Source organism: Sus scrofa, chromosome 9 (assembly GCF_054392235.1).
Source record: "Sus scrofa isolate SSC_HxYL_T2T_F1_AM1 chromosome 9, Sscrofa_HxYL_maternal_Yorkshire_Landrace_v2.0, whole genome shotgun sequence".
Taxonomy (NCBI): domain Eukaryota; kingdom Metazoa; phylum Chordata; class Mammalia; order Artiodactyla; family Suidae; genus Sus; species Sus scrofa.
In genome coordinates this window covers 89,353,970-89,380,784 of record NC_139391.1, presented here as the reverse complement: position 1 = coordinate 89,380,784, position 26,815 = coordinate 89,353,970, and the positions used below count along the sequence as shown (strand labels likewise).

Genomic DNA, 26,815 nt, shown 5'->3' with positions numbered 1-26,815 from the left:
ATAATTGAGTAATAACAGGAGAAAAGCTACATGATCTGCATCTAAATATCTAACCTTTGATATGCTGATCAGTACTGATTACCTTTGCATTATTGAGTTTTTTTAGTTGTGCTAAATATAGTCTCAAAATGAATTGAACTAATTTGTAGAAATAAAATTTTTTTCATTTTGATTTTGAAAGAGAGGCTTTAAGATTAAGTTCACCAAAATAAATTTGAATGTCTAGGCATGTGTAAGTGCTCCTTTGGTAAAAATGCAGCCAGACAGGGTGTGTATTAAAATATGTAACTCATAGCATGGTTTTCCCAAGATTTTTCCACTGTCATAAAACACTATATGAGAAACTCATGTAGATATGTCGACAAAGAGAAATATCAAGTGATGAAATCCTTTTCAAATTGAAATTAGAGTTGGAGACAGCTTCATTCCTGACAAAAATTAAATCTGAAAAGTTCATTTGCCTGTTTCCCACACGTGTTTTCCTTTGCTAAAAACATGCTGTGCAACTAAGAAAAAAAATGTTGCTTATTTGCAAAATTCTATAGGGCCTTTCTAGTCTCAGGGCTGTTTAAAAGCATCTGAAGATGTTAAAATCCAACAGCAATATTTTTTCTCTAGATTCATTGTAGCCAATGATCACATAGAAAAGTTGTGGCTGACTTGTAATTGGGGACCCTGCTGTGGTCTTACAGCCTTTTCTGTTTATGCATATAGCAGAGTAGAAAAATACTTACTTGTTTAATGTGTGAAAGTTCTGTATAAATAACTTTGGGAGTCAAAAAAGCAAGTGGATGACCACCAGAAAGGTGTAAAAGGCACATTCCTTTCTTACTCAATCTTGCAATGCATACATTTAAATATATGGTGTTTAGTTTAGTGATATGACCCACAGTCTTCTATGTTGATTTTAGTTTAGTAATGCTTGGGAAATCAATTCCTCAGCTGCTAGGGTCCACTTCATGGGGTGATACCACGAATATGGGTTTGAAATGGAAATACGGTCACACGAGCATGTTTCCAAAGTAAAACTGTAAAGGCAGTGCTAGCGTTTTAAATGATAGACACACTCAAAACAGTTTGAATATTTAGCAGGATCTTATAATAGAAGGGTAATAAAGCTACTACAGGTATTTCTAACAGATTATTTGATGATATATTTCAGGTTAATGAAGTATCTGGGAATGTTCAATATAAATGTAGAAAGATTTTTATAGTCATATTTCCCTGGCTGCTGTAGTAATAGTATCTGTGAAACCATTACGGATACTACAATTTTGTAACCAGTGTTTTCATATTGACATGTTTTAGGAGACCCTTTGGAAAAAATCAATATCTTTAGTTGTACTCTCATAACAAAGAGTGTCACTTGCACAGATTAGATCTAGCTACATGAAATGTCGCAACTCAATATGTAGTACATACTGTTTTTTTTCCAGTACAGCCCACTGGGATTTAATTTAATTTCCTAAAGTTTTTAGGTGGTAACTGAAGTAATACCAAAAAAAAATTAGCTAAATTGAGTATCAGTTATAATTTAGAGCCATGAAATTAATGTAATAAATGTACATGTAATAAAGGAAGGATATTAATAAAAACTATCTAATTAGCATAGACTTCAGGAATTTAGAAAAGTGATCATTGTGAACTCCAGTAAAAAAAATATATTTTTGTTCATTATGTTGAAATATGATAAAAAAGGAAATTGAACATTTGAAAATGGTTTTTGTATCAAATAGTGAAATATGAACAGTGAAGTTAAATGTATCTTCATATTTCTACTACTGTCTAATAATTTGGTCAGTATCAGGCATCTCCTTTAAAAATTGTGATATAATAAATACAACGAAACATAAACTGCTTATAATTTGAATTAGTATCTCAATTTGATTTGTTGAAAATATGTAAAAATTAGGCGTCCCCGTCGTGGCTCAGCGGAAAGTCATCTGACTAGGAACCATGAGGTTGAGGGTTCTATCCCTGCCCTTGCTCAGTGGGTGAAGGATCCAGCATTGCCGTGAGCTCTAGGGTAGGTCAAAGATGTTGCTCAGATCTGATGTTGCTGTGGCTCTGGTGTAGGCCGGCAGCAACAGCTCCAATTAGAACCCTAGCCTGGGAACCTCCATATGCCGGGGGAGAGGCCCTCAAAAAGACAAAAGACAAAAAAAAAAGTGAAAATTAGACATTTTTAATTCAGCTTCAAAACCTCAAAATCTAAATGCACAATTTTTGAGTCATAATTCTTTATTAAAAGTCATCCTCATGAAAAGGAAGTTTGTCTCTTTGAGACTGTCTTTTTTGAAGTCTCTTTTATCTTTTGTATTTTGGGAAATAATTGAAAGGTGTATAGCTTATATTTCCAGTTGTTTCTTAGTGAAAAAATTAAAGTATTCCATCAAGGTTATAGAGAAAGTTGGTATATGGATTTCATGAGCTCTTGAGACAAGTACTGGTAATTCAGAGAAGCTCCAGTTACCCCTGAAATAGTCCTACAGCACATTCAAGAATGATATATGTCAACATGGATATCTTTGAAAGCAAATGTCATAAGACCTTTCACTGCTGGGGCTGCATATTCTTGGACAAATTGCTACCTGATACTGAGGCAAGAACCTTCATATTCTCTACCCAGTGCCCTGTGAATCATGAGGTTGTCCATTCTGGCTGGTGAGAACATGTACTATAGCTGGCCCTGTTGTGAGCCTTTGATAGTTTTCTCACATGCTTGAGCTGATATCCCAGACTTGATAGGTACCTTCTGCAGATGAATAAAGTTCTATCTTTATAGCTCTCTCCTCCTTCCTACTCTGTCTTCCAAACAGTAGCCTCCTTGGCTTCTCCCAAATCCCAGCTCCATCTCCTCAAACCAGGAAGTATACCAGGCCCCTTTGAGTTTCCTCTGTGCTACAGTCTGGAAACCCTGTCAAGCTATTAACCAGAGGTAATAGTTGGGGGTGGAGGAGGACATGTCATTTATATCCATTTCTCTGGATCACTAACCTTTCCTGTCTGGTCCAGAGTTTTGAAAACCATTGTTTCAGATATGCTGTTTTGTTTTTTGTTGTTGTTGTTTTCAAGTGGAAGGGTAAATTGACCCTTGTTTCTCTATCTAGTTGAGTTCACTTTTTTTTTTTTCAGCAAGTAAGCAAAGTCTTTATTATAGGAAAGCAAATGGTTCCCAGGACAGCTGAGAGGGGGAAGAAGAGTCCCCCCCCCGCCCCATTGACCTATATGGGTTTTTATCCCTTAAAAATTGGGGTACCAATGGGAGGTTCAGAAAGATGTGGTTTACTCCCATTGGCCTTTCCCAATTACCTCTATCTGTCCTTGTCCAATAGGGCTCTTAGGGGTGGAAATGTCCTATAAGTGTCATAGTTTCTTTGCCCTTTTCTTCCTATAAACTGAGTCACAGGGGGTTAGGGATTAATGTCCATCTGGGCATAGGTACACTCCCTATAGTAAACAAGGCCTGTGGGGATGTTACTTCCTGGCGCCCTTAAGCCACAAATGTTAATCAATGGCCATATCAAAGACTGCATTGAAGTCTATGCTCCTACACTGGCTACCTGAGTTATTATTCTGCTTCAATCCCCCCTTCTAGAGTTGGAAACTCTAACAGTGGGGGGTAGGGTGGGGGAGGGGCAAAAACTGCTCTGACTGCTTCCTGCTGCAAAGGGGCATTGTTAGAGGAAAGTAGTTAGGTCTCCACTCATGGGACAGTCTAGAGGACTTCAGTACATTTCATTGGGTACCCCTTCTATCACCGTTTGAAGGTTGATAGTTTTTAATCAGGATGGAATGAAGTGAAAAATACAATTAATTGTACAGGATCAAGGTCACAATGATGACTATGATGAGGAAATATTTCCACCAGGAGGAGGAGGTCAACCATTTCCAGAGGGCAGCTCCAAAAGCTGGAGCTAAATTGAATATCTTATCAATCTGCTGCCAGAGATCTCACAGGGAATCAGACACATTCTGTGAATAATCAGGAATATAGACATAACATTCAGATTTTATTGGCATATAGTTGACTTACAAAGTTGTGTTAATTTCAGGTATATAGCAAAGAAAATCAGTTATACAGATTCTTTTCTTAATCTGAATCAGTTTCAGATTCTTTTCCCATATTGGTTATTACATAGTACTGAGTAGATTGCCCTATACAGTGGGTCCTTATTACCCATCTATTCACCCAATATACAGTAGTGTGTATGCATCAGTCCCAACTCCCCAATTTATCCCTCCACCCAAAGCACATTATTTTTTCATAGTCTGGAATCATAGCTCAAAATATAACTACAACATAACTATTAAGTTATGTTACTTAAAGTTTATAAATGAAAATTTGCACTTTTATTTCTTACACATTTTTGTAGAAATTCACTAACTCTGTATCAACTCAATGTTGGTGAACTGTATATTTGTTATGCATTTTAGCCAATATATTTTTACCTTTAATATATTTATTTTGCTTGTTTTATGTTTGAATTTATGGAAAATGTTCATTCTTTTTTAACAGAATAAGATATATTTATTTTATTTTATTTTACCTATGTATTTATTTAGGCTGTAAGAATTAGAATAGCCTATCAAAGGATATTATATAGAAAAACTTAAGAGTTCTATAGGAAAATGGACTCCCTAAAGGAAACATATGTGTTCTATATTGAATTCCTTCTTCTAGAAACTTAGTTTCCTTTAAACTCAACCCATTTTTATAGTCTTGTTCTTTAAGAACTTAAATATAGAATATTGAAGCATTTAATATTTAAAATATTCAGGAGTTCCCATCATGGCACAGCGGAAACAAATCCGATTAAGAACCATGAGGTTGCAGGTTCGATCCCTGGCCTTGCTCAATGGGTTGAGGATCCAGAGTTGCTGTGGTGTAGGTCACAGATGCATCTCAGATCTGGCATTGCTGTGGCTCTGGCATAGGCCAGCAGCTATAGCTCTGATTAGACCCCTAAGCTGGGAACCTCCATATGCTGCGGGTGCATTTTTGTCAAAAGATAGAAAGACAAAAAAATTATATATGTGTATATATATATATGTTTAAAATGTTTAACATCCACAAGCATTTTGTATATTAATATTAAATTATTTAATTATTTAATTAATTTTTAATTTTAAGTAACTGAAATATTTGTATTAAATAAAATGTTATAATATTAAATTATTAAGTAAATTAAAATTATATTAAAGTTATGAAAGATAAACACAAATGTAAAATGTTCAATTGTTTGGTCAGTCATTCAAAAAAACGCACATATTGGAAAAAAACTGTTGTATACTGACTATGTGCCAGGCAGTGTTCTAGGCACTTGAGACATAATAGTGAATAAAAAGATAAAACCTCTTTTGGGGAGCAGGAGAGTACAGACAACAAACAGCTAGAGAGTGAACAAATTAATACACAAATGTATGGGAGCGATAGGTTGTATGGAGGAAAATACAACAGAATAAGGTTATGAAGAAATACAGTTTTATATAGAATAAACAAGGACAAGCAGTAGAATAGTTTCCTGAATGAAATGAAGGAATGAATCAAAGAATTACAGAGGGAGGTCATTTCAAGCCTAAGAAATAGTAGATGAAACAGATTTGAGTGGGAAGGATGTTTGTCATATTCAAGGAAGAGCAGAAATTTTGATATGGCTAAGAGTGAAAGATGGAAATTTTTCAGGGATTATATGAAAATAGGGATAAATTGTGTAGAGGCCAGAATAAGGATTTTGAGCTTTATTCTGAGTGACATTTGAAGCTCCTAGGGGATTTAGGACATAAAAGAGATATAATATGGCTTATGTTTTAAAGAGATAACTCTGGCTACATATTGGGGATAGGAAGCCATGATAGGTGGACATCCAACTTAGACCTGGAGAGACCAGTTAGGAGAGAATTTTAATTGTGGTAGAGATCATACTGGGGGTGAAACAGGGTATTTTTTTGGTGCTGTTTTAAGCAAATACCTTTTTCCCGGATATATTTCAAATATAGTACTGAGGTTTGTTTCTGATGTATTAAAAGTAGACAGTGAGAGGAAAAGTCAAGAATGAATCACAAGTTTTGACTTGAACAAATGAAAAACTGGAGATGCCATTCCTAAAATGAAGAGAACTGGGGGGAGGGGGGGATGTGATGTGGAGGAGGAAATCAAATACAGGGGATTAGGCACATGGAGTTTCAGATGCATTGTAGCCAAGTAGAGGTTTGACAAGGCAGCTGGATAGCTGTATTAAGTTGGTTTTCACCCTTAGCCAGGAAACAGTTTGCAGAGAGAGGAGTTCTTTATTTTTGTCTAGGGATCGTAAATTCTCTAACCAAAACAAAAAATACATTTTGTGCTGTCTCTGAATTTCCTAAGATATTTAAAAGTGCTAATAAAACTTTAATTTTTTCTTCCTTATCTTATTGTAAGTAATTAAGGTTAGCCTAAGTGCCATTTGGAAAATTAGTATAGCCTGAATATAATTGATAATTATCATGACCATTAATTTACTTCTTATTTTGACTCAAGCACTTTTCTAAGTACTTTATTATAGTTCTTGCCAAACTCATACTTTATTTCCAATGAACTGAACATGTAACAGAGACTTAGAAATGCTGAATAATTTGACTGTGATTACATGGCAAATAAGTTCAAATAATTCCAAACCCTACATTTTTACAGAACATTTAAAATCATACTATAGTTTGGAAGCATAAATCATTTCTCTCTTCCATAACATATTTTTCCCTAAAAATCAAAGAGAAGCAATAATGGTTCTAGAAGCATATTTCTTTAAAAATAAAATGTTTCTCTTAAGCAATCTACTCAAGCACACATAGTTACTTCACCAAGAAAATATTTTTCTGATATTTTTTTTCTTTACCATCCCAAAGCAGCTACTGCTGAATTCCACATACCCACATAGTGCTCTCTTGCTCACCACTCCTACATTTTGGAGTTCAATGGGCTTCCCATCCTATAGCTAATAACCAGTACCATCCCCATATTCCTAAACATTCTGACACTTTTTATTCAAGTTTTTGATTACTCAGAAATACTATTCCACTAAACTGTTGCTCTGGAGCGTTAAAATTCCTTGGCTATTCCAGGTGCCATCCGAGGCATGTGGAAAGTTATTAAGGAGGCATTAGAAGTTGGCCATGGAAGGCAGGAGTGATTTAGATGATGGTATGGAGCTAAGATCTTGGATGTGAGCAGTGACTGCATTTGATGGCTTTTGTTTAGTCTTTATACCTTTGGACTGATGCCACTTAGTTGTAGGTGTGTATATTAGTTGATAATGACTTCAAATTACCTCTAGTTATTTCAGGACAAAGAAAAAAGGAGAGTGTTTGATCACTGTTTTAGCCAATATAAAACAACCTTTGGTATTCTCGTTAAGCTGAAACATAAATATCACCAATGAATAGGGAAATCATCCATTGGCTGTGCATCAAACTCCTTGCTTTTACTGATTGACTCTCAGTCTGAAGGAGTAATCATCTAGCCCTAACAGGAGCTATGTAACTTCAGTGTAGCTCTCTCCCTTATGATTGGAGCTCAAACATGGTCTACCATTGTCACACTTTGGGGTTAAGTAGGCCTGTTTTGAATTTCAGAGGCATCATTTATTTCTGTGTGATAATGGAAAAATTACTTAATCTTTTGATCTCACTTTGTTTTTTCACATATGAAGCATATATAATGATACCTATTTTGCAAATATGTTGGGAATATAGTAAGAATTAACATGTTTGAAGCATATAGCATGGAAGATATAAAAAAGTTACTCAATAGACAGTATCATTAAATTGTCACATGTAAACAAAATGCATAATTAATTTATAATTATGACATAGAAATAAGTGGTTTTTGTTACTAACTCAAAAAAGGACCTTTGACATCTATGTAGGAACATATAGATTTCATCAAATACAAGTGTAAGTGGGTGCATGCAATCTCTTTCATATATGTGTTTGCCCTCATAAACACATTCTCCTTTAAATATCATCTGTATTAAAGACATCTTTGGATTTGAAACCACAAAGAATTGGTAATATTAAAAATAACCATTGGAATGTGGTATTTATTCATAAAAGTGTGATTTCTCCATACATGGCAGCACAGGGTTTCAAAGAATTATGAGAGTCAAAACTTTAAGGGAGAATTATCACAAAAAAAAACACTGTAAGCAAAATATCAGTGTAGCATTGTCTACTTTATTCTCCATGTGTCCAGTGAGATAACTAAATGACATTAGGAAAACCAAAATATTTTCTGCATATTCAGCCTTCTTGAAAATGTCGGTAACAAATCATGTCATATAAAATAAAATTGAGGCCATACCTGTGGCAAAAGGAAGTTCCCAGTCTAGGGGTCAAATCGGAGCTACAGATGCCGGTCTACGCCACAGCCATAGCAACATGGGATTCCAGCCACATCTGTGACCTACACCACAGCTCACGGAAACCCTTGACTCATCATCCTAAGGGGCCATTGATCTGTGTTTGTTTGACAGGCGTTATCACAGGTCACACTCCTTCTGAGGGTTTGCTTCATTATCCTGACCTTGACCTCCATTGGATTTCTTCTGGATCAAAAGTAAGAAGTAAAATTATTTTATTTTGTACAACTTTATAATGTAATTCTAAGGATACATGTAAAATTTTGATGTTCAGAAAATAATTGTTATTAAAAAAATAAAGTTGTGGAGTTCCCATCATGGCGCAGTGGATAGGAATCTTACTAGGAACCATGAGGTTGCCGAATCAATCCCTGGCCTCGCTCAGTGGGTTAAGGATCTGGCGTTGCCGTGAGCTGTGGTGTAGGTAACGGATGTGGCTCAGATCTGGTGTTACTGTGGCTGTGGTGTAGGCCAGCAGCTGTAGCTCTGATTAGACACCTAGCCTGGGAACCTCCATATGCCACGGGTGTGGCCCTAAAAAGACAAAAAAAAAAAAAAAAAAAAAAAAGAAGAGGAAAAGTAAAAAGAAAGTTGAACAAGTTCCCAGGCAGTGCAATGGGTTAAGTCTGGTGTTGTCACTGCTATGGCATACATTCAATCCCTGGCCCAGAAACTTCCACATACCCTGGGACCAACTGAACAGAAAAAAAATAAATACATAAAACTTAAAAATAAACAAAGTTGAAACTGCATATTCACACTTTCATTTCAAATGAGACAGAGCAGAGGTTTGTCTGATTTTAAGTCAAGGGTCAATTTTAAATCTAAGCCTTTAAATGAAATTTAAGTTTTTCAAGTATGTTAATAAAACCCCTAAAATATAATTATTAATTCAACAAATCATAGACTGTAACTATGAGTACTTAACAACATTATAAGACATATTGAGTATTTTTCCTTTGCCATTAAATAGTCCATAATATATGCCCAAATGTATACACATTGGTCTCTTGACATCGGCAGGAGATTGATTACAGAACCCAGGCCCCCACCCCACATACCAAAATCCATAGATGCTCAAGTCTCTTTTATAAGATGGCATAGTATTTGCACAAAACATATGCATACCCTCCCATTAACTTTAAATCATCTCTAAATTACTTAAAATATTTAATACAATTTAAGTGCTATGTAAATAGTTGTAAATAGAACATAAACACTGTTAGACAGTTTCTGGCAGTGGTAAATTCAAGTTTTGGTTTTGAGGACTTTCTGGAATATTTTAAAAATATTTTTTCATCTGAGTTTGATTGAATCCCAGATGCAGCACCCATGGATGTTGAAGGCTAACTGTATATTTAAAGTTTATGTCCTTACCCTCACACAGAATAGTATTTAATTAATCTTGCTTTGAACACTTCTCTGGCCAGAAAATACATTCACTTGAATGATTTTAAATTGCTTTTGTGTCAGAAGGTATACCAAAGAATGCCCATTTTTTATTGCTTATAAATCATGAGTATTCTAATATCAATATTTATGTACTTAATATGTACATGGAATATTATATTGTCTTATAACACTTTAAGGTAATAATTACTATAAAATCCATTTTATAGGTTGTCAGATCAAAGCACAGTAAGAGAAAGATCAGAACACGAACCCAAGAAATATGAAAAAAAAAAGCTCAGTCATTCTTGAAATCTCACCATTGTTGTAATATAATTGTTTTTCAAGTAAACCGATAACCAAATTACTTTTAGGAAATTTTAAATACAAAAGTTCAGTAAACATATATTTACTTTATATTGAATATTATGTCACTTTCCTAAGAAATGCTTAATATGCATTCTGGAATATCATAGATTCTGGAATTTCACCAAAATCCAAGTCCAATGGTTAATGGAACTGTGTACAATATGCATTCTCTCTAAGCATTTAGAAAAGAATGATGCATTTGGCACATTTCACACACTCCTATGTAAACAATGTATAGAATTTTAAATGTATTTCCTTCAATAGTTTAAAAAATGTGTTTATTTTAGCATTAATTTTGTTTGGCTTTCCATCCCTACTTTTATACACTAGAAATAAAGTACATACTGAGCCATAAAAGGGGGAAATGAAAAACTGACTCGCAAGGTGATCTGAAATAATTACATGGATCCAAGCAATCAGGATTACATTTTAAAGGCCACAATAATGTTGGTTGCATACACTCACTAAAAAACTCACTAAATTTAGCCACTAGTCAATATAACAATAGTGTAATTTCTTTCTTTCTTTCTTTCCTTTCTTTCTTTATTCCTTCCTTCCTTCCTTCCTTCCTTTCTTTCTTTTTGCTTTTTAGGGCCACATCTGCGACATATGGAAATTCCCAAGCTAGGGGTCGAATCAGACCTACAGATGCCAGCCTGTGCCACAGTCACAGCAATATGGGATCTGAGTCACATCCTGCACCACAGCTCACAGCAATGCTAAATCCCTGAGTGAGACCAGGGATTGAACTCACGTCCTCATGGATACTAGCTAGATTTGTTTCTGCTGCACCACAATGGGAACTCCCATGTAATTTCTTTTTTTTTTTTTTTTTTTTTTTTTTTTTGTCTTTTTGCCTTTTCTAGGGTCTCTCCCACGGAATATGAAGGTTCTCAGACTAGGGGTTGAATTAGAGCTGTAGCTGCCAGCCTACATCACAGCCACAGTAACTCAGGATCTGAGCTGCGTCTATGACCTACACCATAGCTCACGGCAACACCGGATCCTTAACCCACTGAGCCAGGGATTGAACCCACAACCTCATCGTTCCTAGTTGGATTCGTTAACTACTGAGCCATGATGGGAACTCTGTAATTTCATTTTTTAGTGAAAATATTTTTTGTCCCCGTGGATACAGATTTATGGACCAAATAAATAAGCTATTGATTTTTTAACACAATATATCCTATGATACATTAAATCATTCTTATTGTGTATATTTATATAAAACTCTCAACTGCCTCTGGCCTTGTTTAGGAACTCATTCTGAGATATAGGTATGTCATTCTAAACCAGTACAAAAGAAGCCATAAGAGAATAAAATGATATTCTAAAACGACTGCAAAAAAATTAATACTAAACTATAATTCTATATTCAGCAAAAATGTAAGTAAAAACTATTTATACAAACTTCTACAGCAAGCTTAGCATTTGACAGTGAAACGCTGAAAATATTCCCTTTGAAATTGAGAACCAGCTAGATATGCTTATTGTTTAACAGTACTCTGGAAACTGTCAGTGGAGGAAGAGAAAGGAAGAAAAGGCATAAAGATTTTCAAGGAATTGATAAATTAATCAGAATATTTATATTAATTAAAAGTATAGTCAGTAAACTAGAAAATCTGAAGAATCTATACAGAAATTATTTAAATTAATGGATGAATTTAAGAAAAATTTTCAAGAAATGGGCCACTACATTTTTATATGATGGCAAATATAAAATCATATGCAACTGGGAGTTCTCGTCATGGCTCAGCAGTAATGAACCCAGCTAGTATCCATGAGGATGTGGGTTCCATCCCTGGCCTCAGTCAGCAGATTAAGGATCCAACATTGCCGTGAGCCGTGGTGTAGATTGCAAAGGCAGCTTGGATCCCACATTGCTGTGGTTGTGGTGTAGGCTGGCAGCTGTAGCTCCGATTTGACCCCTAGCCTAGGAACTTCCATATGCCACAGGTGCCGCACTAAAAAAGCAAAAAACAAACAAACAAACAAAAACTATATGCAATAGCATCAAATAATCAGAGTTCCCTTTGTGGTTAAGTAAGTGGTAACAAACTCAACTATTATCCATGAAGATGCAGGTTCAAACCCTGGCATCATTCAGTGGGTTAAGAATACAACATTGCTGTGAGTTGTGGTATAGTTCACAGATGTGGTTTGGATCTCACATTGCTGTGACTGTGGTGTAGTCTGGCAGCTGCAGCTGCGATTTTACCCCTAGCCTGGGAACTTTCATATGCTACACATTGGCCCTAACTGCAAAAAAAGAAAAAAAAAAAATCAAATACCAAGAAAAACCAATCCTAAAAAAAAAAAATGAGTACAAGATCTCTAAAACACACTATAAAACTATATAAGTATTGTGAAAAATAAATAATTTTCAAAATGGAAAGATAACTATATTCATAGATTGGAACTCTCAATATTATAAAGATTATAATCACAGCACTTGATTTACATATTCAGTGCATTTGAATTAAAATTGTAAAAGTTTTCTCCTTTTTTCATTTCTTTAAACATTTTTTGTTGTTTTAAATATTGCTTGTTATTTTTATTAAAGTATAGTTGATTTACAGTATTGTGTCAACTTCTGCTGTGTAACATGACACAGTCATACATACACACACTCTTTATCTTATACTATTTTCCATCATGTTATATCCCAAGATATTAGATATAGTTCCTTGAGCTGTACAGTAGGACATCATTGCTTATCCAATCTAAATGTAATAGTTTGCGTCTACCAACCCCAAACTCCCTATCCATCCCTCTTCCTCCCTCCTCCACCTTGGCAACCGCAAGTCTGAGTCTGTCTCTGTTTTGTAGGTAGGTTCATTTGTTCCAAATTTTATATTCCACATGTAAGTGATATCATATGATATTTATTTTTCTCTTTCTGAGTTATTTCACTTAGTATGAGAATCACTAGTTACACCCATGTTGCTGCATGTGGCATTATTTTGTTCTTTTTATGGCTGAGTAGTATTCCATTGTATATATGTACCACATCTTCTTAATCCATATGTCCACTGATGGTTATTTAGGTTGCTTCCATGTCTTGGCTATTGTGAATAGTGCCGCAATGAACATATATAGCATGTTTTTTGTTTGTTTGTTTGTTTGTTTGTTTGCTTTTTAGTGCTGCACATGCAGCATATGGAAGTTCCCTGGCTAGGGGTCAAATTGGAGGTATTGCTGTCAGCCTACACCACAGCATAGCAATGATGAGCAAGGCCAAGGATTGAACCCACATCCTCATGGTTAAACTAGTCAGGTTCTTTACTGCTGAGCTACAATGGGAATTCCATAGCATGTATCTTTTTGATATTTAGAGACAAATGACAGTGAAGATACGACAATCCACAATCTATGGGACACAGCAAAAGCAGTTCTGAGAGGAAAGTTTATAGCAATACAATCTTATCTCAGGAAATAAGGAAAATCTCAAGTAAACAACCAAACCTTACATCTAAGAGATCTAGAGAAGGAAGAACAGACAAAGCCCAAAATTAGTAGAAGAAATCATAAAGATCAGAGCATAGGTAAATGAAATAGAGACAAAGAAAACAATAGAGATGTTCAATGAAACAAAAAGTTGGTTCTTTGAAAAGATCAGCAAAATTGATAAAGCTTTAGCCAGACTCATCAAGAGAAAAAGGGAGAGTGTTCTAAATATTTTTAAATTGATGGATGGTTGATGTACAATATTAAATAAGCTTAGGAGTTTACATTGTGGTTCAGTGGGTTAAGAAGCTGATTAATATTCATGAGGATATGGGTTTAATCTCTGATGTTGCTCAATGGGTTAAGAATCTGGCATTGCTGAGAGCTGTGGCATAGGTCACAGACATGGCTCGGATCTGGCATAGGCCTGAACTTGCAGCTTCTATTTGACTTCTAGCCTGGGAGCTTCCATATTCCATAGGTGTGGGCCTTAAAAGAAAAAAGAAAAAAAAAAGTTATTAGTGTATAGTGCAGTAATTCACAATTTCAAAAGCTTATACTTCATTTATAGGTATTATAAAATATTGGCTGTATTCCCTGTGTTGTACAACATATCCTTGTAACTTATTTTATACATAATAGTTTATACCTCTTAAAGCCTTATTCTTTGTGGAATTTGACAGATTCTTTCTAAAATACATGTATATGAAATACACAGGCCCAGTAATAGCCAACACAATCCTGAGATTAAAAAATATGACAGGAGCTGCACTACCAGCTATCAAGATTTACTATAAAGCTACAGTAATTAGACATGTTTTATTAGTACAAAGATTAGAACAGAGAACCTAGAAACAGACCTATGCATGTATAGAGACTTGATTTGTAACAAAGGTATTCCTGCAGAGCTAAGGGAAAAGGCTGTCTTTTCAATAAATGGTCCTGGACAAATTGGATTTCCATATAGGAATAAGAAAAATAAACTTGACAAATATTTCATACCATAAAAAATTAATTCTGGGTTCGGGGGGACTGTAGATTTAAAAGTGAGAGGAGAGCCAATACAGATTCCAGCAGATAGCATGGCAACATATCTCTATAACTTTGGAGTAGGTAAAAAGCTTAAATGGTCTACAGAAATCCCTACTCATATAGATATAATTGATTATAATAATATTATGAAAGGCAGTTATTCAAAAATTAACTCTAAATAAGGCAATACAGAATAAAATTTTCAGGTTGGAGGTGCTATTTACAAATTTTTATAGGCAATAAAGTCCTTATATCACAAATAGCTAAAATTAAAAGAATTGGCAATACCAGTTGTTTGAATGCTTACACCCTGAAGAAGGCAATTTCTATTGTGATACTTGATTTGAAAATCTATTTGAGAATTTTACTAAATTTGGACACATGTACATAACCTATAACCCAACCATTTATTCCCAGTTACATACTAACCAATATAACCCAAACCATGTGAAAGAATGTTCAGAAAACATTGTTCATGATACATAAATGCTGCCAATAATCAGGATGTTCTTCAGGAGCTGAATGGATACATGGATGTTGGTCTCTTTACACAATGGAATACTATGCAAGAGTGAAGAATGAATTGATGCTACATGCAGCATTTTAGATGTATCTCACTAGCAACACTGATTGAAGGATGATAAATACAAAAAAAATAAACATAGTATAATTCCATTTCATAAAAGTTAAAAACATAAAGAATGTTTTTAGGAATTTGTTCTAATGCAGTAAAAATATAAATAAAAAAGGCCAAGAAAGGGTATGATAACCATAAATGATAAACTACCAGATTGTGATTCTTAAAAGTATTGAGTAGGTGAGATGTCTTTGGGGGTGATGATACTGAGTGGTGGTTATTTGGTTGTTTATTTGTTGAAAATCTTTGAACTGTGTATACCTATTTTGTGTTCTCTCTGTTTGCTTTATTTCACAATATAAGGAGTTAAAAAATGAACTATACAACAGAGTTAATGAAAATAAACAGAAATTTTATGTTTAATCATTGAAAATCACACAGATATCAATCTAAATATCAGTTTAAAAGACAGTTTCCAGTAATGATCGATTATTTTACCAGGGAAAAAATTCTTATTTTTTTCATATACACAAAAATCACATTACTTGGATGCAAATAAATCATTAACTGGTACACTGTTGTAATTGAGTTTAAATTACTCATAAAGATGTGTTGTCTTTTTTTGTACAAAAATGTTGTAATCTTCAATTTTATAGAAATGTGTCATAATTGATAGCAGAAGATTTATTTAAGCTTGATAAATACAGTATCTTAATTTTTTCACCTTTTTCTTTACTCTGTATTCTAAATTAGCTAAAGAAAATATAGCTTTATGTTAATGGCATTAATTCAATAATATTTTATTGAAAATTCACCTATAAAATATTATTTGTCTTTTATGAAAATACTTAGTTATACAATAAATGTTGGTTGACTATAAGTTTATTTTAATCTGATAAAGTAGCTGTTCATTACAGTTAGTATAAGGCAATTAATAAATACCTGTGTGTGACCATCACCTCTTTTAAGTACATATACATATTTTATGTATGCTAGAGTTTGAATTTCAAGAATACTATACATAAAGAAAATATTCATCACAAAATAATTAGCAAGGATCTGTATTTATACTCTCTGTCATGTAAGGATTAATTATACATCATGTTCCTTATATTTCATAATTCAAGGGCTCATTGTTTTAGAGTAATTAAATCATTCCTCCTAAGCGATCATTTATTAAATGCATAAAGTATGGAAGTATTAGGTGAGTGAGGGGAGTCAAGTCTTTAAACTGTAGAAACTTGGTTTTCCCATATTTTATTTCTTAGTTGAAAATGTTTCTTCCGAATTCATCAATGTGCAAACGAAGCAATATATTGATAAAGATGAGATTTCTTTAAAAAGGTGCATTGTGTCTTAGTTCCTTCTAAAATATTAAAATGCTGTATGTTTCCTTAAAATTAAAATAACATGTGTTTCAATGTATTAATTATAACAGATAATAAAGAGCATATTTAAAGCTAATGCATGTAAATGACATTTTATTTCAGACCTAAGGCAGCTGTTCTGGAAACTTTCCGATGCTTGCTGTTCCTAATGCTGTGTAGATTTGGTCATCTCAAACCTTTCATCCCTTCTTTGTCATTTACTTTTGAGGTAAGACATTTGCTTTAGGTAGTTATAGTTGGGTTATATGTCTGCTGCATATTTCATTCATTCATTCAGCAATGTTTCTTTCTACTTGTGGGAAATTTTTGCCCATTTACTTACTTACCAGTACTTAATTTGCTGTGTCACCCTGAGCTAGTTAATATTGTTGAGTCTCAGTTTTTTGGTCTCTAAATTTACGTTGAGACTATTAACCATGAAGTCTTTGGACAAATTGCATTGCATGATATTTATAAAGAAATTAAACCACATATTTGTTTGTTGACAAGTGGTAGAAGTGAGTTTACAAAAAGTTCTTGGCAGTGACTCTGCCATTTGAAAATTTTCTTTTTAGGTTGTTAAAGTGAAAATTGTGATTAAGATGTTTTTTCAGTTGCCTGTAATAGTTAATAATCCCATAAAAATAAGACCATCAATGTTATTGAGATTTTTCTACACCTGAAAAATATGTTTAGTTTGACCCTCTGTCAGGATTAAAAGTTATCTTCCAAGAACTACATTGAACTTTTGGATACATATTTATGACTTCAAATCTTAGATAACTGTGAAAAAATATTATTCCTATCATTAATGTTTTAATGGACCAGTTTTATTCTTTTTTTTTCTTTTCTTTTTTAGGGCTGCACCGCAGCATGTGTAGGTACCCGGGCTAGGGGTCAAATCAGAGCTGTAGCTGCCAGTATACACCACAGCCACAGCAACTCAGGATCTGAGGTGCATCTACAACCTACACCACAGCTCACAGCAAAGCTGGCCCCTTAACCCACTGAGCGAGGCCAGGACCAAACCCACATCCTCATGGATACTAGTCTGGTTCGTTACTGTTAAGCCACAACAGGAACTCCTGTTCTTTTAAATTAAGGGTTATATTGTTTAACTTTGGTGCTGAGCAACCTGACAGTATCCCTGGAATGTGCCTTGCGTAACTTTATTTAACCACGAAACATAGGAGTTCCCGTTGTGGTGCAGTGGAAACAAATCCGACTAGGAACCATGAGGTTGTGGGTTCAATCCCTGGCCTCGCTCAGTGGGTTAAGGATCCGGCATTGCCGTCAGCTGTGGTGTAGGTCGCAGATGTGGCTCAGATCTGGTGTTGCTGTGGCTGTGGTGTAGGCCGGTGGCTGCAGCTCTGATTACACCTCTAGCCTGGGAACCTCCATATGCCATGAGTGTGGCCCCAAAAAGCCAAAAAAAAAAAAATGAAACATAAATGCTAACATTCTCCCCAGCATTAATAGAAAAACTGAAATAGATGCTTTCATAATTGAGTGATGATTATAAGTTGGGTCAGAGTCTTTGGAAGGCAGTGATATCTATCTATTAAAAATACTCATGCCTTGCTATCCGGCATTTCAATCCTAGGAATTAATGCTATGCAAATGATATGTTCACATGTGTATGAATTAATGTATGTGAAAAATCAGTCCTTGGTAATGGTATGACTGAAAACAACCTAATGATTATTAATAAAAAACTACTTAAAAATTATGGTTCAGTCGTAAAGCAAAATATGCATTTATAAATGGAAATGGGAACATCTTTAGTACCAATATGGAGCATTTATTTAAAAAAAATACATATATGGGTGTTCCCATTGTGGCTTGGGATTAAGAACCCAGCTCGTATCCATGAGGGTGTATTTTGATCCCTGGCCTCGCTCAGTGGGTTAACAGATCCGGCGATGCCATGAACTTCTGTGTAGGTTGCAGATGCAGCTAGAATCTGGCATTGTGGTGGCTGTGGCATAGGCCAGCAGCTGTAACTCCAATTTGACCCCCTAGCCTTAGAACTTGCATATGCTGCAAGAGTGGACCTAAAAAAATGAAAAAATATACATTTGTATTTTAGCTTGCTTATTTGTATATGTATATATTAAATGGATTGAGAGAGGATAAAAAATAGTACAGGAGAGTCTGAACTATGTCAAGTATGCTACCATACAAGGTATGTATGTATAAAAATGTGGAAGGGGGTTATATGCATTTAATGTATAAATGTTTTATGTGTATGTAAGTATATCTGGAAATATAAACAAAAACCTAACATATAGTTGCCTGTGGGATAGTGAATTGTGTGGCTAGAAGAAAGGAATAGGAGAACGATTCTTTATTAAACTAATTTTTTTGTATCTTCAAATTTCTGAACCATGTAAATATATTTCCTATTTTTAAAAAATTTAAATTGAAATGAAGCATTAAATCTTAGACTCATGATATTGGACATCATCTAATATAATATATACTACATTTAAATAGGCATTATATAAAGTTTATATGCGTAAATACACTTTATTTCTTGAGATTACAACCTAAAAGCAAAATAAAGAAGCATAAATAATACATATATAATGAAGTTTAGAAAGGTACAAACCAAAAAAAAGCCCCTTAAAATGTACACTCTCATATTCTACGTGAGTGAAGACGTTTTAATTGTAGGGATGAAAGAAAGTAATTCCATTTAATGAACCTACTCTTGGGTTTGTTGTGGTAGTTTACCTTAAATGTCCCAGAAGCAAAGAGAGAATGTAGATTCTTTAAGTTGTCCATGGTGTTAACATATGAAAATGTATGATTATAAAAGCATTGCATTTGGAGTTTTTGATGATGGGCTAGTGAAGGGCATGGAAGTGTGTTCAACTTTTGAGTATGATGAGCTCTAGAGTGGAAATGCTGTCTGTTTATTTGGTCAGTAGGTAAAAGTGAATGTTAAGGCTTATACTTTGAAGGCATGTTGTCTGAATTTGATCCCTGGCTCAGGAACTTACTAGCCATGTGTCCGTGGGCAGTTACTTGATAACCTAAATATTCTTGGCCTTAACTTCTTCATCTGTAAAAGGATAAAGTAACAATGTTTATCAAATAGGGTTTTGAGAATTAAACAATATAATCTATATAAGACATTTACTACTGTGCTTAACACATAAGACATGCTTAATAAACGTTAGGTGTTATTATTGTTTCTAATGAACTTAAGGACTATTTGCGATAATTCTTTGGCTTGCCACGAGATCCAAAAGTCAAGTTTGAGAATAACTGACGTGGAGATTGGGAAGGAGCAACAATGTTAAGCTTAAAGTTATGGTGATGAATTCCTAGCCTGACACTTACTTTATTGGACATTGGACTCTCTGTCTCAGGTCGTTCACCTGTAAAATAGGTTTAATGAAAGCTAATACGCATGGAGCTCATACCATGTTCGAGAAGACTTACCGCATCATTCCATTTAGTCCTCATATCAGACTCATGGGGTGGTAACTATTATTGTTTTTATAACTGAAGATTAAGTAACAGGTTAAAGCACTTGTTTGAATTCTCATAGGCAATATGCCAGGAAGTCAGGATACAACTCAGGCAGTCTCACACCATAGCACTGATCACTTAGCAACACTTTTTCCATGTATTGATAAAAGTACTCATTTATCTCAAGGGTTCTAGGTGAAATTTCAAATGCAGTACAGCAAAAGCACACTCTGAAAAATGTGAAGAGTTACAATAAAAAGGTCTTATCGATTTAACTGCAAAGTGTTTTGAAAAGGCTAATAGTTTGAATAATTTATCCTGAGTTATCTTTAGTTTATGATTCAAGGTAGGGAGGACCATGGCAAAATCTTTCAAGATATTTACCTTCTCTTTCCAGAAAGGCACTCATGTGGACAGTTCTTTAAGAGAAGATACTGCCTGTGGTTTGCCACTAAAATATTTCCTTAAAATAGTGTAATAATGATATCTGCTCCATGTGGCTTGGTGGAAACATTAAATAACACAAATGAAGACTATAGAAAGTACTTGATACATATTAGTTATTATTCAAATTACTATCATTACTATTATCACTATTAAAATATTATTATTATTAACCGTTGAGTTTCCAAGGTTAAACCTGAACAAATCTTCCTTGACCAGAGGTCAATAACTGTATGGTAGAAACTAGGCAGGTTTTTATTATCAACATTTCTACCTGTGAAGCTGCCTTTTTTTTTTTTTTTTTTTTTTTTTAGGGCCACACCCACAGCCTGTGGAGGTTCCCAAGCTAGGGATCGAATTGGAGTTGCAGTCGCCTATGCCAAAGCCACAGCAACGTGGGATCTGAGCCATGTCTGAAATCTACACCATAGCTCATGGCAAAGTCAGATCCTTAAACCACTGAGCGTGGCCAGGGATTGAACCTGTGTCCTCATGGATGCTAGCTAGTCAGGTGTGTTAACTGCTGAGCCGTGACAGGAACTCTATCTTTTTAAAGTTGAAATATTTTAAAATCAAAACCAGTTGCCAATTCTTACTTTGTAATTGTAAATTTAAAATTTGTTTTCCTCACATTTTTATTTCTTAGAACTTTATGTAAATCTTTGCCATTTATCATAGTTTTTCAAAAAACTGTTCCTTACATCCCACAAGCTATATAGCAACCTAATGAATGGCTGCAGAGACTCCATTCAATATGAATTTAAGACTGACTGACTGGGAATGATTATCCTAAAGGACACAATATTCCCATCATTTTTCTTGAAACTATCATTAGAAGCAGTGACATTGAAGCAGTTAATCCTCTTTCTTTATAATCCAGTGTTGTGTATATTGACAATATCAGCCTGTGACCCTTCTGTAGCTAGAAGGCTGGTTGGAGGTTGTCTGTTATATTGCTTTAAGTCAAATTCCATAGGTGTGCACGAAAACAGTCCTCCTCTAAACAAGCATACTGCTGGCCACACTTTCAGCTAAAAACACATACTCACAAGCACACACAGACGAGAAACTTCACCTTAAATTGTTTTTCACTTAGTTTATAAAAGATCTTAGGTAGTTACAATTCTGAGTTCAAAATACAAAGTATAATTTGAATTTAATCGTGTGATTTCCACATGGAAGTTTTATTCCTTTTAGCTTGTATCCACAAGAACATTTAATAGGGGTGTGGTGCTCTTGCTCTTTATAGATAAAATTTACTAATATGCAAATGCACAGTTGTCTATTGTCGGGAGACCTGTTTCTACAATCTTTTCTTAGCCTCTGTTTCTATTTTCTATGCTAAAAATCCCATCTTGTCCTGCTTTACTTTACCCTATATTCCTGTTTGAAAAACAGTTGCAGTGCTGGCAAATGACTTAAGCTTAAGAACGAAGACCTAAAGGCATGTTATTCATGTGGTCAGCTGAATAAGGACATAATGCATTGGTCTAGGCATGCCTGACCTTGCAAATAGGCACGCTGTTTGCACAGCATGATATGTCCTCTTAAGAATAAGAGGAAGATGAGCCTCATGGCCCCAAGGGGTTTATGAGGGGTCATTAGCAGGATATGCATCAGCAAGGAGAACTGAGGTGCAAACCTAGGCAGGCCAGGTTGCCTTAGATAGGCAGGCTTTTTGCAGAAACACAATGATGATTCTCTAGATGCTATACATAGATAGCTGATGCAAGGCTTCCACATTGCTAATGATTGTTAAATGCCTACAGGTCAGAAAAAAAGCTTAACCATCTACCAGCTATGTGACTTTTAAAATAATAAAAGAACTTTTAAAATAATAAAAAAAACCATATCCTACATCTACAACCCCCTCCTCACTTCACTTAATCCTAAAGAGCACAATAAAAGCAGTGTGGTTTCTTGAGGCAGCACTCTTGGTCCCTGAGACCTTGAGTACACCCCCCTTCCCACCTTTAATTAAGATAAATGTCTCTGAGTCTTGTTTTATGTTAACTTTTTCTTAAGTTTCACAGCACCCGTTCTTCAGCCCTCACCTGCTGAGCTGGTCTCAATAGTCTATCTAGTTTTTGCAGTGATTAGTCTGTGCCCTTGTACGTTTCTCTTTGCATAGAGCTATTAATATTTTCAACTCACATACTTTTTTAAAACTTGCTATTTTATGCATAAGAAATTTGATAGAAAAACAATCCCTTCATTCATTCATTCACTCATTTCTCATATAAGCACATACATATTTTTTTTTTTTTTACTCCTAGCTCAGGTATAATTTGTTCTTTCTAAGATGCACCTGTGAATTTGTGATTGATTTAACATCTCATATCAGTAGTTTGAAACGTGTCTAACCTGATGGACACTTAAAGAGAAGTGCATCTCTTTAAGGTCAAAGGTGAATAAATATTTTGGTAAGCATATAGGTATATAAGATAATGGGAAATACTTATTTGCATATATTTTGATACTATGTACATTTTGTTTCATATAACTTCTTATTTAGTTGAAGAGATAATTTAGAGTACAGGAAAAAGTACTGGCTGTGAAATCATACAAATCTAAGTGCCATCTCCAACTCTGCCAACTGGTTGTGTGGCCTTGAGTGATGATCCCAAATAACCTCACCTTTGTTCCCTCAGCAAAAAAGAAAATAAAAAAAGTTGGGGAGTTGTTTTCATATTCAAAAGAGGAAAGGCCTCTATATTCACATGTCCCTTGTTATCCAGATGGATGATCAAAATGCATGTATCAGAAAGTGAAGGGGGTTTAGCAGTTTTCATGGAGTCTGTCTTTCTCTTTAAGTAAAATGCCACCTTCTTTGGTTTTTAAATTATCTAATTCTGTATAACAAACCAACTCAAAACATAATGGCTTAAAATAATGAAGATTCATCATTTCTCACAGTTCATTGGTATTTCCACTGCTTTCATCCAGGCCCATTTGTTGAGCTACATTCAGCTTAGGGATGTGAGCCTGGAGGTACATGAAGGTCACAGGAAGGGACCATTTTGACTGTTGGTAGGAACACCTTTATTTTCCCTACACAGGACCTCTTACTGTCCAGTGGGTCAGACCAGGTTTTTACCTGGCAATATCAGGATCATGACAATGGAATTTGCCACACTTCTTGAAGCCTAGGCTTTGGAACTCAAAAAGTGTCATTTGTGCCATATTCCACTGGTTAAAGAACATCAGCAAGGCCAGCTGTTGTTCAAGGAGTGGAAAATTAGACTTCATCTCTTGATTGGAAGATCAGACAATTATACAAGTGTATGCATGAATTTATGGTCTTTACCTTACTGGAATTTTATATTATTTAGGTTTATTTCACAATGCTGATTAATATCACAGTATGTGGCCATACTTGCCTGAAACTATCACTTGGTTCATCTCAACTGTACATCTGACCTCACTGTGAAAGTGAAGAATAGAGTACACCCCATTGTTTTCATGAAATACAAGCTAGTCTGCCATGAACATACTTATGAATTTAAGGGATTTAACACACACTAACATGCTGACTTATAAATATTCATAATATACAGCAGTTTTGACTAATCTATTTCAATATTATCTAACCTCAAATATTTTATCAATTGTGCCAAGTTTGCATTTATGAATAGTAGCTATATGTTCTAAACAGTGCATTCTTCATATCAACTCATAATTTTCCAACAGATGGCATTTATTATATATGAAATTATATAAAATAATTTTTAAAAGACAATAAAATGAAACCACCCACCTTAAAATTGAATATTACTGTACCAGTGAGGTGTTATTTACACTATGATCTGCTACTTATATGACCCTCCTTTATTTTACACTCTCACAGATACTACTATTATTTTTGTACTCTGTTTATCATTGACATACTTTTTCTAAACAAATTCTAATTTTTTGATGTATTAATATATCTATCACTAAGCAATATTTGATATATCTAAACAATTTTTGAGTGTAATAAAATTATATCATACTATGTATGTAGTTTCCTGCAATCTCCTTTAATTTGCTGAATGTTGTTTCTAAAAAATGTATCCATTTTGTTGCATGTAGTTGATGTTTATGTACATTGTATGACTATATCCAATATCCATTCTCTAGTGTTTGTTTCTTGCTTTAATTTTACAGTGCTGAAATGCAAATTCAAGCACAGATCTTCTAGTGTACATGGCATCTATGTAGTTTCTCTGGGGTTATATAGTCATATGTGGACTTGCTGGATTGAAGGAAATGTGACCTGATTACATTCATAAGAGCATGCTAATTCTTTTCTAAAGTGGTTGTAAAATTTACTACTATACGAATAAGAGTATAAATTCCCTCCCAAATGTGGATATTTTCAGATTTCTTAACTTTTGTTCATTTGGGGCAGTAAATGATATGTCGCTGTATTCCTAATAACCATTTTCTTATTTATTATTGAAGATGATCATTATTTCATCTTTATTGGCCATTTATATTTCTTTTTCTAGTGATATACCTTTGCATGTCAGTTGCTCATTTTTCTTTTTGCTTATTATTTAGCTCTGCTTTTTTCAAAATTCTATGTAGGATATCAATCCTTTGTCATTTATGTTTGTTAAGAGTATCTTTCCCCATTTTGTAGTTTGTCTTATTGTCCTGGATTGAAGTGAGATAGATTTTATTTCCATAGAATAATTCTATATAATAGTATTCAACCTCCACACACAAAGATGGTACTACTAAGCCAACCATTATACTAATTCTGATAAACATATACTTTTTCTGTATGCATAGTACTAAGTATATCCAGCTACAGTTCTTCTTATAACCCCTTAATAAAAGTCTATATGAATCTTGAACAGGGTTATAAATCTAGACTATAATTGTACAAAATATAAAACATATAATATGAAGTTTAATTCCACAAGCATGACTTCTTTAGCAATGTTTATTGGCTATTTGAATTTTAAATGCATAGATCAGAATTTATCCTATCCTTTTGTAGGGAAGACTACTCAAACTTAAAATTAATTCAAAATGTTTACTGTATATCAGATCAAAACTGCTAAAATTTATTGAAATATTCCTATGTCCATGGTGCTATGTTACAGAGAATATATGTCTTCTATTAAGCAATCCAAAGATTGGCCATTATTTTGTTTTCATTAGCTGTTTACCCAATAGGTGAATATAAGCTACTTCACAAGCCAGATCACAGTCCCAGAATACAATCCCTTTTGTACTCTATAAATTAAGATGACAATAACTTGCATGTGACATAGAAGAAGATATGTTTTTTTGGACATTTTTATTTTTAACAAAATATGTAATATTCATGGAATAGAATAAAATACACAAATGTTGAGGTTATTAGCAAATTCCCTTTTTGTGTGTGTTCATGTAATAAATTTTTCACTCTTCTGCTTTCACCTCTAATTCAAGTATCGCTTCTACTTTGTTTTAAAATCCTTTTATTCTCACTCTCCCTTGTCATCTTTGTAAGTATTTTTAGAATATAAAGATATAAGTATTTTAAGGTTAATTATCACATACAGATAATAACTATTTACTCTGTTTCAGGTCCTGTGCAGAGAGTTTTATGTGTGTAAAGTCATTTACAGTGCACATATATCTCTCATGCCCCTTCATATACTGTTCTATAAGAGTGGGTAGAAAATAACTAGTATATTAAATGTACAGCAGGCTAAGTAGGAAATGAAAATAAGCTAAATGAGGTGATTTTATATGAGGCCCCTTTTTAAATATTCTTCTCCACCTTCTATTTTTGGTTTTTTCCTAGATAGAATTACTTTTTCCTTCTATGAGCAACGCAATACTTAGTAAACAAAATAAAGCAATATTAGAATACAATACTGCTTTTCTGTTTTATGATAAGAGACAACATTTGACACAGTGGATCATAGATGATTATGTTAAAATTCCTGAAGTTTATTGGCCCTTGGTTGGGATTTTGAAATAAATTTTGAATCTATGTACGAGAAAATGTTCATCCATAGTATCTTTATATGTATCATCTTTTCCTATTAGGGTGTTTAAAAATTAAGAGACATGAATATATCTTTGGCTTTTAATAGACTAGTGCTAGTGTGGGCATTTACTAAGTACAGTTGCTTCTGCAAACACTCTAGCATCAAGGAAATTTTCACCGTCAAGCACTTTTCCCATCAAACACATTTTAATATTATGTGTATTAGTAGGAACACTAGTTTTACACTTTCTGTTATTTTATGCTGAAATCATCAAATCATAGATGTTTTATGGAGAATTTTACATCAAAAAATATAATGAGTTTTTTTTTAAAAAAATTTTTA

The 26,815-nt window shown here is 34.2% G+C and overlaps 1 protein-coding gene across 8 annotated transcripts in view; it reads left to right on the top strand.

Moving 5' to 3' along the window:
• Positions 1–26,815, top strand: part of AGMO (alkylglycerol monooxygenase) — a 668,498-nt gene that overhangs the window by 183,001 nt on the left and 458,682 nt on the right. For 4 of the 8 annotated variants that reach the window (XM_084977164.1, XM_084977165.1, XM_003130179.7 and 1 more), the window contains 2 exons: positions 8,511–8,593; positions 16,701–16,806. In XM_084977164.1, the coding sequence (XP_084833290.1) occupies positions 8,511–8,593; positions 16,701–16,806 (189 nt within the window). Of the gene's footprint in view, positions 1–8,510; positions 8,594–16,700; positions 17,453–17,945; positions 18,864–26,815 lie in introns of those variants that run through there. The other 4 variants (XR_014815905.1, XR_014815904.1, XR_014815903.1 and 1 more) reach the window with 2 other exon arrangements.